Source organism: Canis lupus, chromosome 11 (assembly GCF_048164855.1).
Source record: "Canis lupus baileyi chromosome 11, mCanLup2.hap1, whole genome shotgun sequence".
Classification (NCBI taxonomy): Eukaryota; Metazoa; Chordata; class Mammalia; order Carnivora; family Canidae; genus Canis; species Canis lupus.
In genome coordinates this window covers 71,532,486-71,546,049 of record NC_132848.1, presented here as the reverse complement: position 1 = coordinate 71,546,049, position 13,564 = coordinate 71,532,486, and the positions used below count along the sequence as shown (strand labels likewise).

At 48.2% G+C, this 13,564-nt stretch overlaps 1 protein-coding gene across 1 annotated transcript in view; it reads left to right on the top strand.

Moving 5' to 3' along the window:
* LOC140642220 (uncharacterized) overlaps positions 1 to 13,564 on the top strand; it is a 91,159-nt gene that overhangs the window by 302 nt on the left and 77,293 nt on the right. The window contains exons 2-3 of the mRNA XM_072842678.1: positions 36 to 353; positions 794 to 1,667. Coding sequence (XP_072698779.1) covers positions 36 to 353; positions 794 to 1,667 — 1,192 coding nt within the window. The remainder of the gene's footprint in view (positions 1 to 35; positions 354 to 793; positions 1,668 to 13,564) is intronic.

Below are 13,564 nucleotides of genomic sequence, written 5' to 3'. Positions count from 1 at the left end.
CGTACCCTCTGACCCCGGAAGTGCTTGCCGCGCAGGACCCCTCGAAAAAAAAGCGAGGACCCGTCTTTTCTAGGTCACGAGGTTGCGCCGCCCTCCGCGCGCCCGCGCTCGGGCCCGCCCCCCGGGCCGCAGCCGCCGCGCGCTGCCGGGAGGGCCCGCGGGCGGGCGCCGCGAGCCCGGCGAGGCCGCGACACCGACATGTGGGTGGCGGGCGCGGGCGGCGCCGGCGCGCGCCGGGACGGGGTCAGTGTGCTCAACGGGGGCGACACGTCACTTTCCCGCCTCGGGAAGGGCGTCCGGAGCGGAGCGACACGGGCAGCCCCGGCGGCCACTGCAGGCGCCGCCGGGACGCCGCGGGTTTAAAACGTGCGCGTGAGGCGGCCAGCGCGCCTGCGCCGGGGTGTGGGGCGGCGGGCGGGGCGGCCGCGCTCTTCCGGGGGGGAGGGGCGGCCGGGCGAGGCCTGCGGCGCGGGCGCGGGCGCGCGCGGGCGGGCACGTGGGGCCTCGGTCTCCGCAGCGCGGGCGCCCCCCCCCCCCCCCTGCGCCCAGCGGCCGCGGAGGGCCCCGCCGACCCCCGCCCGAGGGTTCTGGGGACTGTGGAGCCGCGGCCGGGAGGGGGGCGGCGGGAGGGAAGAAGAGGAGAAAAAACAACAACAAAAAAACAGCCACCGCCGGCATGGCGTCCATTTACATAATGCTTTGTTTGCATTTTGCAAGTTCCTTGCGGCCGAGCCTGCGGAAACCCCGCCTCCCGGGGTCCCTTCGGTCGTGGCGGCCTCGTCAGACCCTGAAGACAATGGCCGCACGTGGGGCCGCGCCGGGCGGTGCGGGGGGCCCTGCCCGCGACGCTCCCCTCGGGGCGGCCCCGCCATCTTGGAAGGCCTTCCCCGCCCGCCCGCCCGCGCGCGCGCGCCCCTCTCGCGGAGGGAAGGCGGCGCGGCGGCGCGTGTGCGTTCGCCGCCGTCCCCCCGCCGCCGCCTCGGCCGAGCCGCACCGGGCGGCGCCCAGGCAGACGAGCGCGGCGCGGCGCGGCGGGGGCCTCGGGGCCGGCGGCCAACGTGGCGCCCTCCCCGCCCCCCCCACCGCGGCGTGGCCGCCATGTTTCCAGAACACAAAATGGCGGCACGTGGCCTGGATTCGTCGCCGCCGCGAGGGGGGGCGGGGAGCGCTCCCGGGCGCGCCGCCCGCCCTGCTGCGGCCCCGGCGGCCGGGTCGTAGCGCGTGTCCCCCACTCGCTTAGGTGGAGGCGTGTGCGGGCCTGGCGCCCAGGCCTCGTGCGTGTTCCGCCCCCACGCGGGGGGGGGCGGCGCGGGGACAAGGGCGCCCAGGCTCCGAGGCCGCGGAACGGGCCGCACAGACGGGCCGCAGCGAATAAAATAGGAGAAAAGCGCGTTTCCACGGGGCCCCGGGCCCGATGGCTGGCGGGCCTCAGTTTCCCCGCAGGCGGGGCGGGGCGGGGCGGGCCGTGGGGAGGGCGCGAGGCGCCAGCCGCACGCACGCGGGCTCCGTTTTCACGCGCCTCTGACGTAGCTGTTGTCTCTGCCGCTCTCCCCACAGACGGAGCCCCCAGGCCCGAGAGACCGAGGCTCGGAGCGCAGGCCGCCGCCGCCGCCGCCGCCGGGAGCACGTGCGCAGCCTCGGTCGCTGGGCCGGGCGGCGACGCCGAGGTGAGGTGAGCTCCGCGGGGGAGCTCCCGGTGCGCCCCGCCGCCCCCGCCCCCGCCCCCGCCCCGTGAGACGCTGGGACCCCCCCCGGGCGCCAGGCCTCCGCTGCCTTCCCCTGACGGAGCGCGTGAGGCCTGTGAGGCCTGTGAGGCCCTCGGTTTAGCCCAACGACGTGCAGGCGCCCCAGGAGCCTGTGCCCGGTGCCCGCCCTCCGGCTGCTGCCCGCGGCGTCGTTCTACAGACGGCCCTGTAGGTGCGTACACGGCAGCCCCCCGCCACCGCGCCGCGGCCTTCCTCAGCCCGGCGCCGCTGGGAGCTTCACTTCACGTTAGCTCAGGGGCCGTGGTATTTCCTTATTTTTTTTTTTTTTAAGATTTTACTTGTTTATTCATGAGAGACACACAGAGAGAGGCAGAGACACGGGCAGAGGGAGAAGCAGGCTCCACGCACGGAGCCCGACGTGGGACTCGATCCTGAGACCCCGGGGTCACGCCCTCGGCCAAAGGCCGACGCTCCACTGTTGAGCCACCCGGGCGCCCCTGATACTTTCTTATTTTAAATATTTTAAGTCATCTCTACGCCCTGCGTGGGGCTTCAATTCAGAACCCCCAAATCAAGAGTTGCACACTCGGTCAACTGAGCCAGCCGCATGCCCCAACATTTTTTTTTTTTCTTTTCCCCAACAGTTTTATTTTTATTTTTTTTTAAGAATTAAAAAAATTAAAAAAAAAAGAATTAAAAATTTTTTTTTTCATTTATTCATGATAGGCATATAGAGAGAGAGGCAGAGACACAGGCAGAGTAGAAGCAGGCTCCATGCAGGGAGCCCGACGCAGGACTGGATCCCGGGACCCCAGGATCCCGCCCTGGGCCAACGGCAGGTGCCAAACCGCTGAGCCACCCAGGGATCCCCCTCCCCAACAGTTTTAAAAGCAAACCACCATAAGCTGCATTTTACAAAATAAATCACATGCACAAGTACATAACACAGGAACAAAATGTTTGCAAAACAATACTTAGCGCAGTGTACTCTGGCAATTTCTGTGCTTCAATGCGAAATAAAAAGGCGCATCAAAACTAAAATGATGAAAAACCCATTATTAGGTTGTGACCCAAATGAGTAATGTGCACATTTAGTCCTGAGATGGGAGATGGGAGTGATGTTCATCTCCATTTTCAGAGATACACAGAGGTGAAGGATTTTGTCTAAGGCACAGTTACGAAGTAGTAAAAGGAGGATTTGAATCTAGGCAGCCTGAATTCAGAGTCTGTATATTTACTACTGTGCAAGATGTAGTCTACGGAGGGTCATCTTGTAGGGGAGACAGAATTGTTGAGGGAATTGGAATTATTAGTAAAAAACTCAGGAGACAACAAGAAAAATTGTATGTAATTAAGAATTATAGCCGGCTTCAAAATACTCTGGTCCTCTAAATCTGCCACACATTTATTTTCCCTAAAGAAAATTGGATACATTGGGTCTTTCTTCCCAAGACTGCCTATTTTAAACCTTTTTTGTTTGAAAATTTCCATTAATTTTTTCTTATCTGAGTAATTCTAGGATCTTATCTTCAATCTCAATACAGACTTTTGCTTCCCAGCTCTCAGCCTCAGTCCCATACCCCCCTGAGTCCTGAGTCCTGCAGCCCTCTCTGTCCCCGATAGGCCACATTTAGCTGTTGATTCAATTGTAATGTGTGTTATATAGGCTACGGGTGCTGTGGGTGACCCGGAAGTCTGGTAAAGAGGCCATTGGCCTTGGGGGTGTGTGGCTCCAGCTCTGCCAGTGTCTAGCTTTGAGAGGGTTATAACCCAGTTCAAGGCTGTGGGGTTCCCATCTGTAAAACAAGGGATTGAGTCTGTCTTCTAATTCTGTCTGGGGAGTAAGTAATATTTGATGATTTTGGTTCTTTGTCTTGGGAGTGGGGGGGGAGGATTATGTAAACGTTTTACTCACTTACAGTAAATTCTCCACTCCCTTCCTCAGACCTGCGCTATCTTGTGGATGTTTGAATTCAACACCACCCATTTTACAGATGAAGCCACTGAGATACAGAACAATTGACTAAGTAGTCGCTGCCCCTCCTCTGGAGTCTCATGCATGACTCTGCTTTTCCCATTTGAATGACTGCATGTTAGTTAAGGATTTTAATGAGGTTGTGAAGGTGAGTCAGGCCTAGACTTTGGAAATTGAACCACAGGATTTATATTCCTTTCAGAGGAAGGGTTTTTGTTTCCTTTGACTTTACATTGGCACGTTATGTGAAATATCTTGAAGTGACTTCACATTATTTACTTAATCATCATAAACAGCTTTGCCAGGAAAGTATTATTATGCCCACTTTATGGAAGAGCCATCTGTGGATCGAAGAGTGAAGGGATTTGCCCAAGTTACACAGCTTGTCGGTACCTGAGCTGGATCTTCTGACTTCTGGTTGTGTCTTGTTCTTCCTGGCCTCTGGCGCTCTGACATATAGAATACTTCTATTTTTAACTCAAAAAGCTTTTAATCCAGGCTTAATTTTTCTGTCTTGGAGCATCCAGGCCACTTAGGTTAGGTTTCTGATTTTTTTTTGGTTTAAGAAAATCTCTTTTCTCTTTTTCTCTAATGTTTACATTTATGGATTTGGAAGTGGTAGGAATTATTTCTCTGGAAACTCTGGAGGCAGGGACCACATTTTCTCCCCCTAATCTACCTGGTCCAGCAAGTATACTAGAGCTTTTGAAATTTGCCCTACCAACAAGCAGCATTTTTTTCAAAACCCGTTTAGGCTTAGCGTTTCATTTTTCTTTTGTTTGAAATTATAGTAAGTTGAGAGGGCCTTGACTGTCACTTTCTGGGTTACTGCAGAGGACAGCCTAAGGTACATATGTGTGTGTGTGTGTGTGTATATATGTATAATATGTGCATATTTTAAGTGATGTTTACCAGCTTATTTTTAAATTACTACTTGTGTTTTTTCTCTATAAGATTTTATTTATCTTTTTGAGAGAGAGCATGAGTGGTGGGGAGGAGCAGAGGGAGACAGAGAAGCAGAAGCAGACTTCTCACTGAGCGAGGACCCCAATCAGGGATCAGTCCTAGGACCCTGAGCTCATGACCTGAGCCAAAGGCAGACTCTCTTTTTTTTTTTTTTTTCTAAGATTTTATTTATTCATAGAGACACACAGAGAGGCAGGGACACAGGCAGAGGGAGAAGCAGGCTCCATGTAGGGAGCCTGACGTGAGACTTGATCCAGGGTCTCCAGGATCACACCCTGGGCTGCAGGCGGCGCTAAACCGCTGCGCCACCGGAGCTGCCCCAAAGGCAGATTCTTAATGGACTGAGCCACTCAGGTGCCCTATTACTTGTGGGTGGTTTTTTTTTTTTTTTAAATATTTTATTTATTTATTCATAGAGACACAGTGAGAGAGAGAGGCAGAGACACAGGCAGAGGGAGGAGCAGGCTCCATGCAGGGAGCCCGACGCGGGACTCGATCCAGGGTCTCCAGGATCACGCCCTGAGCTGCAGGCAGCGCTAAACCGCTGCGCCACCGGGGCTGCCCGTTTTTTTTTTTTTTTTTTTTTAAGATTTATTTATTTTAGAGAGCCCATGCACAAGAGAGAGGCAGGGGGAGGGGCAGAGAGAGAGGGAGAGAGAATCTTAAGCAGACCCTGTGCTGAGCACAGAGTGCAGCTTAGGGTTCAATCTTAGGATCCTGAGATCACAACCTGAGCCAAAACTAAGAATCATACACTTAACCTACTGAGCCGCCCAGGTGCTCCTAACCTAAGTAATATTTCCTACCCATTTTGTGGTTAGTAACGAGAGTAGTAATAATAATCTTATATGCTGAAGACCTTGTGCTGCTGTTAGGGGGTTATTACTGGGTTCCTCAGAAATATAAAATACATTGGTGTGCCTTACAGAAGTTTCTGGGAGATACAGCAACATTCTTTTTTTTTTTAATATTTTTAAATTTTATTTATTCATGAAAGATAGAGAGAGAGAGGCAGAAGCAGGCTCCACATGGAGCCCGACGTGGGACTCGATCCTGGGTCTCCAGGATCAGGCCCTGGGCTGAAGGCGGTGCTAAACTGCTGAGCCACCCGGGCTGCCCTACAGCAACATTCCTGTCCTAAGTTCTCCTAGTTGGAGAAAGTAATCCCAATGGATTCCCCAGGGTTACTCTGACTGAAATAAAGCACGAAGGAAGGGAGTGCAGAGAAAAGTTAAAGGGAAAATAGCAAGAGTGCTAATGCAAAGTATAGAAAATGGAAGGAAAAAAGGTAAAAAAAGGAAAAACAGGGATCCCTGGGTGGCGCAGCGGTTTAGCGCCTGCCTTTGGCCCAGGGCGTGATCCTGGAGATCCTGGATCGAATCCCACGTCGGGCTCCCGGTGCATGGAGCCTGCTTCTCCCTCTGCCTATGTCTCTGCCTCTCTCTGTGTGACTATCATAAATAAAAATTAAAAAAAAAAAAAAAAAAAGGAAAGGAAAAACAAAGGACCAGGGAAGAGGAGAACACAGGATCCATGGAAGGGATGTGAAGATAACCATTCAGAGGTCCATTTGGCCCTCATGTAGTGTGGGAAGCAGAGGCTGCTGTCTTGCACCAAGAAAGAACAGCTGGTAGGAGGACTCCTGAGCACCACGTCTCTTTTTTATTCTCTCTTTCCAATATCAGATAGGGGAAATTTCTTTGTTTCTGCTATGGCTGGCAATGTAATTAGATGCCAGTAATTTTTTATTTGACAGAGCACGCACAAGCAAGGGGAGCAGCAGGCAGAGGGAGAAGCAGAAGCAGTAGCGGTCTCCCCTCTGTGCAGAAAGCCCCACATAGGGCTCGATTCCAGGATCCTAGGATCATGACCCAAGCCGAAGGCAGATGCTCAAATGACTGAGTCACCTGGGTGCCCCAGATGCCAGTAATTTTAATATTGGTCTCCTTGAATTTAATTGGTTTATCAAGGAAAATGTGCTACAAAAATCACATAAAGTATTCCGGGTCAAATTTTATGTTAGCAAATACTTTTTTCTTATTTTTTTTATTTTTTTACATCGACTGTATTCCCAGCATGGGGCTTGAATCCAGGAGCCTGAGATCAAGAGTCCCATGCTCTACCATCCTAGCCAGTTGCACACCGCAGTCAGCAAATACTTACTGATTGCTTGATATGTCCCAAACACGAAGGATGCAAAAATGACTTGAGATCTGTCCTCGCTTGCAAATGTTTATGATCTGGAGAAGGACAGTGATAAGTAAACAGATTTGCAGTACAGTACATTGAAGTATTAGAATATGAGTAAGCAGAAGATGCTGTGGGCTCCGAAGAGGATCCTGATTCAGCTTTGGGGGGAATCCAGAAAGGCTACCTAGGGAAGTTGGCATTCAGGCTGTCCCAAGTTGGCACATTGCAAGGTGGAGGGCAGAAAAGGGTAACTTGGAAGCAAAGGCTCACAGTCCATTCAGACGTTGAAGGTATTTCAGAAAGGCCTGATCCAGTTTTTGGTGATTCTTGTTCTACTGTTTCAGAAGTGTACGTTATTGAGACTTGATTATGCTTACTAGAGCACAGAAAGTTCAAGTCTTATTTTGTAGCAGTAATTCTCATTTAAAGATAAAGACATCAGAAATTGTACTTCCAGATAGAGATTCTTTTTTTTTTTTTTTTAAGATTTTATTTATTTATTCATGAGAGAGGGGGGTGGGCAGAGACACAGGTGGAGGGAGAAGCAGGCGCCATGCAGGGAGCCCGACTGGGAATCGATCCCGGTTCTCCAGGATCATGCCCGGGCTGAAGGTGGCGCTAAACCGCTGAGCCACCGGGGCTGCCCCAGATAGAGATTCTAAGGAGAAAATGTAAATAAAGCAGGTTTTGAATCAGCAAAGGAAAGAAAGGGTAGGAAATAGCATATCCCTAGAGAGAATGGGCAGTGGGGAGGGATGGGGTGTGTGTGGGGGGAGAGAGACAGAGAAGCCGACTCCCTGCTGAGCAGGAAGCCCAAAATGGCTTGATCCCAGGACCCTGAGATCATGACCCAGTGGAAGTCAGATGCTGAAGTGTTGGAGGTGCCCAGGCCCCCCCTCCTGGTATATCCCTTTAGTATCCAAGTTTTGGATGTGATTGTGTTCTGCTTTGATTTCAAAGAGGGGTGCGTGTGGAAATTTAGGGTCATCCTCGGTAGGATGTTTGAGTAAAGAGGGAAAGGAGTTCAAGAATAATTGCTACTTTATAGCAGAACAAAAGAAATACATTTAGATGGAGCATTTCTCTGATCCCACCCACTGAGCGCTAGCAAGACTTGGTTGGGAACTTTGTTTTCAGAGACACAATGAATTCAACCAGACAAAGCATTTGTTCAGCATTATTTGCTGTGTAAAATCTGTTGTGTCCGGATTAAGCACATTGATTTTTGGTTTTTGTTTTTTGAGACGCGGTTAGAGTTGCATTAAATAAAAACCTATGTGTATTCATTGGACAATACTGGGATTTTACCTGGATTAAAAAGAAAAGAAGTACTTTGCGTGGAGTAGGGAAGAACGTGCTTAGAAAATAGCACACAGGTTCAGTGGTCATTCCTCAGTCATGTTGACCTTTCCGTGGCACCTGACACTCCCTCCTTGCACTTTAGTTTCATCTGGGTTCCAAGATGCCACTCCCCTGCTTCTCCCCCTGCCTCACTGGCCCCTCCTTGTCAACCCCATCCTCCCCTTTCAGGCTGAGTTCTCCTTATCTCCTTAGTCTCTAATGGTGGAGTATTCTGATCATCCCTTCTCTGTTTATGCTCATTCCCTGGATGATCTCTTTCAAGACTTTAAACACCATTTGTATCCTGACAACTCTCAAGTGTATATTATTAGCGTGGATATCTTCCCCCTGAATTCAAGACTCCTATCCAGCTGCCTACAGAATATCCTCTCCACTTGGTTACTTAATAGCTTCCTAAGCCAAACCATATTCATCAAATTAATTCTGAAACTTCTCTCAAATGGGTACCTCTGGGAGCTCCTGATTGGCTCAGGTGATTGAGCATCTGGACACTTCTCATCCCCTCCCCTGCTTCTTTTGGTGTAGACTTCTAAATGGTCTTCCTCGGTCTAGTCTGAACAGTGACCAGGGTGATCCAATTACGTGTGTATCAAACCATACCACTCCTCTGTTGAAAACTGGGTCCCACCCATGTTAAGAATTAAAGTCCTGGGACGCCTGGGTGGCTCAGCGTGACCCCAGAGGCCGGGGATCGAGTCCCACATTGGACTCTCTGCATGGAGCCTGCTTCTCCCTCTGCCTGTGTCTCTGCCTCTCTCTGTATCTCTCATGAATAAATAAATAAAATCTTAAAATGTTAAAGTCCTTCAGTGGTCTAGGAGGCTACACAGGATCTTCAGCAGCACCTCTCGCTGCTGTTCTGACCTCACCTAGTACTTTTCCCTGATGCTCTGGACGCGTTAGTCTCCTTGCAGTTGCTCCAACCTGCCAAACCTTGGACTTCCATAGTTGTATTCTTTCCCTGGAAGGCTTCTTCCAGCCACCAGTGTGGCCTCCTGCCTTACCTCCTCCGGGTTTCTGCTGTGTCATCTAGTTTGTGAAGCATTTCTTGACCATCTTCTTTAAAGTAAAAGCCATCTCCTGCTCTCTGCTTTCACTCTTCCCTTTCTCTACTTTTTTTTTTTCTCCACAGAACTAAACACTGTTTAATGTATTCATTCATTATTTTTATATTTATTGTGGGATGGCTGCTATGTGCCAGGCATTGTTCTAGACTTTCTCTTATTTATAGTTTGCTTATTATTGGTCACTGGAATGTAAATTTCACGATGGCTAGGGCTTTGTTTTGTTTGTTGCTATATCACTATTTCCTAGAATAGTGCCTAGCACATGGGAATTGAATGAATATGTTTTTCAAATTTTAAATAAAAATGTATTGAGTGTATAGAGGGTGTACCAAATAATGAGGGAAAGATCTATATGAGTAACGTTGTTTCTGCCTTCAAGTAGCTCAGTCTAAAAAATGTTTATTTTGACCTGAATAGTGCTGTGTTAACAGGTAAGGTGATACATCATGTTGGAATTGGAGAGGTTGGGATGCCCAGGTGGCTCAGTGGTTGAGTGTCTGCCTTTGGCCCAGGGCGTGATCCTGGGGTCCCAGGATCTAGTCCCACATCGGGCTCCCCACAGGAAACCTGCTTCTCCCTCTGCTTGTGTCTCTGCCTCTCTCTGTGTGTCTCTCATGAATAAATAAATAAAATCTTAAAAAAAAAAAAAAGGAATTGGGGAGGTAAAGACTGGTTTACAAGAGTATGGATCTCTTCAGAGATGAAGTCCTACTTTGTCAGGCTTATTGATAATTTGTATTGTTTCTTGGAGGGCAGGATTGCTGATAGCTTACTGCATTACTGCTTTTTGGGTTACAGTTTGTGTTTGATCGTGTCTTATTAGAGTAGGAGTTTCTTTAAAATCCTGGTGTCAGTCTTGGTTCACTTAGATATCTTCTAGGAACCCTCTATCATAGCCACTTCTTCTCTGGATAAGTGAAGGAGTTTACTATCTCTACTTTTCTCCATATCTGAAAGTTCTTTTCTAGAAACCCTGGTCATCCATGTATAACTGGTTATAAACCTCTCAGAAGGGCAGCCCCAGTGGCGCAGCGGTTTGGCGCCGCCTGCAGCCCAGGGCGTGATCCTGGAGACCCTGGATCGAGTCCCACGAGTCCCACGAGTCCCACGTCGAGCTCTCTGCATGGTGCCTGCTTCTCCCTCTGCCTGTGTCTCTGCCTCTTTCTCTCTCTGCATCTCTATGAATAAATAAATAAAAATCTAAAAAAATAAAAATAAAAATAAATAAACCTCTCAGAACCTCAGGTTCTACACTTGTCAAATGGCGATAATGATGAATGACCTCTATCTCCTTGTGAGGATTGAATGAGTAAATAAAGCCTGATTTTGGGAATGGGGGGGTGAAAAGGGGAAAGATAGAGGATAATTTCTTTTGGGGATGTTGGGCAGATGGAGAAAGAGAATCTCAAGCAGACCATGCCCAGCACGGAGCCTGACATGCGACTTGATCCCGCAACCCTGAGATCGTGACCTGAACCCAAATCAGGGGTTGACCACTTAACCAGCTGAGCCACCCAGGCACCCCAAGGACAGTTTCTTTTTTGTAGCAAATAGTATATATTTCTATTTCGAAAAAAAAAGTTTTTTAAAGATTTATGTGTTTGAGAGAGAAAGAGCAGGAGAGTGTGTGTGTGGGGAGGACAGAGAGAATCTCAAGCAAACCCCCTGCCGAGCGTGGGGCCCAGTAGGGGTCTCGATTCCATGACCCTGAGAGATCAGGACCTGAGCTAAAATCAAAAGTTGGACGTTCAACCAACTGAGCTACCCAGGCGCCCCTTGAAAAAAATTTTTATCAAGTGTAGGTTTCTGTTCTAGTGAAAGTAGTGAAGCTTTATTTTATTTTTTTTAATTTTGTTTATTTTTAAAAGATTTTATTTATTCATGAGATACACAGAGAGGGAGAGACACAGGCAGAGGGAGAAGCAGGCTTCCTGTGGGGAACCTGATGTGAGACTTGATCCCAGGACTCCTGGATCATGACCTGAGCCAAAGGCAGATGCTCAACCACTGAGCCCCCCAGGTGCCCCTGAAAATTTTATTTTTAAAAACAAAAAGGGGGGAATCCCTGGGTGGCTCAGTGATTTGGCACCTGCCTTCAGGCCAGGGCCTGATCCTAGGGTTCCGAGGTTGAGTCCCATGTTGGGCTCCCTGCATGGAGCCTGCTTCTTTCTCTGCCTATGTCTCTGCTTCTCTCTCTCTGTGTCTGTCATGAATAAATAAATAAAATCTTAAAACAAAAACGTTAATATATTATTTTTTATAGAGTAGGAGGTTTTGTTTTGTTTTTGGTACACAAAGGTGATTTCATTTTTTATTTTATTTTATTTATTTATTTATTTATTTATTTATTTATTTTTCAAAGGTGATTTTATTAAAGCATGCGGCAGGACCCACGGGCAGAAAGAGCTGCTTTAGAGTAGGAGGTTTATAGATAAGATTTCCTTGTCTTTCTACCCAGATACATAACGCCTGTATTATGAGAGCAGGGAGATACTAGAACCCCACCCTTGGCTGCCCAGTGAGATGGTGTCTAGGTACAGGCAGATAACCATTTCCTTTTAGGTGAAGTTGGAACTCAGAAAGTAGTATTTGAATAGGCTCAAAGGGATGGATGATGAGAATAACAGCAATAATAGTAATGGCTAATTGAAGAACCAGGCACTTTATGTAGATTGTCTTATTTTAACAGCATAGCAACCATAGGCTGGGGCTATGAGGAGGAGAACAGTGAAGGAGCATCGACTCTGAGGTCAGACATCCTGTCCTGACGTCTCAGCTTTGTCACTAACTAGATGTATGGCCTTGAATTAGAAAAAACTTTTTCCTCCTTTGTAAAATGAGGGTGGTAATAGTACCTGCCTCACGAGGTTGTGACAATTCAATGATGCAAGCCATGTAAAGTGCTTAGCATAGTGCTTGGCACATAGAGTGTGCTCACCAAATGTCACCGTTATAATAATTAAAATAGATGGAGAAACAGAGGCTTAGAAAGAGGTAAAATATGCCTAAGTGAAGTAGCAAATGAATGACAGGACAGTAATTGGCTCCTGGGCAGGCAAACTCCAGGGCTCTTGTTTCTTTTTTCTTTTTCTTTCTTTTTCTTTTTCTTTTTCTTTTTCTTTTTCTTTTTCTTTTTCTTTTTCTTTTTCTTTTTCTCCTTCCTTCCTTCCTTCCTTCCTTCCTTCCTTCCTTCCTTCCTTCCTTCCTTCCTTCCCTTTCTTTCTTCTCTTCCTTTCCTTTCCTTTCCTTTCCTTTCCTTTCCTTTCCTTTCCTTTCCTTTCCTTTCCTTTCCTTTCCTTTCTTTTTTCTTTTCTCTTTTCTTTTCTTTTTTCTTCTTTTCTTTTCTTTTCTTTTCTTTTTTCTTTTTTCAAATAGGCTCCACACCCAACATGGGGCTTGAACTTACTATCCTGAGATCAAGAGTTGCATGGTCTGACGGCTGAGCCACCCAGGCACTCCAGCTAGCACCCGTGTTTCCTGCCGTTATACTGTACCACCATCATGGATTGAAGGGAAGAGACTGGACATGAACTGCATTTTGTCCAACTTGTGGTGAGCATAGATCTGAAGGTCACATGAGTTCAGACCTACACGAGCTTGTATTTGTGATCTGATGCATCATATCACCATAGCACATACTGGTTATTCTTTGAGGTAATTCTTCCCTAGATACAAAGAAATGAAAGAATGATGAGTCAGTTATGGTCATCTTCTGAGGGGTTGAGTGTTCCCTGGCTGGGGCCAGGAAATGGAGCTGAATAAACACCTGAATCGTACTGTACTGTTTTTGGACCTAAATAGGAGCTTGTCCTATCTCTTTTGCTACTATGATTGTCTTTCCTAATACAACTGATAATGATAAGAAGCAGAGCAGTGTATACATTGAGCACTTTATGTGCAGTGCATTGACATGGGTTATCTCATCTATTCCTTGATGTAACCTTGTAAGGTAGTCACTCCCATCCCCATTTTATAGAAACAAAGAGTTTGGGAAACATGCTTAAACTCACATAGTGATGGGATTTGAATATGCAATCTGGCTCTCGAGTCCAATTTTTAACCTCTACACTCTACTGTTTTATTCTTTTCTTACCTATGTAAAGTACATAGTATGGGGCAGATGGCTTAGTAGGGCCAGTCCTATTTTTCCCATCTGAAAAAGGGAAGATTTTGACTACTGGGCTAGAAAAAAGGAGGCCTGTGTCTTTTTTTTTTTTTTTTTTTTTTTTTTTTATGATAGTCACAGAGAGAGAGAGAGAGAGGCAGAGACACAGGCAGAGCGAGAAGCAGGCTCCATG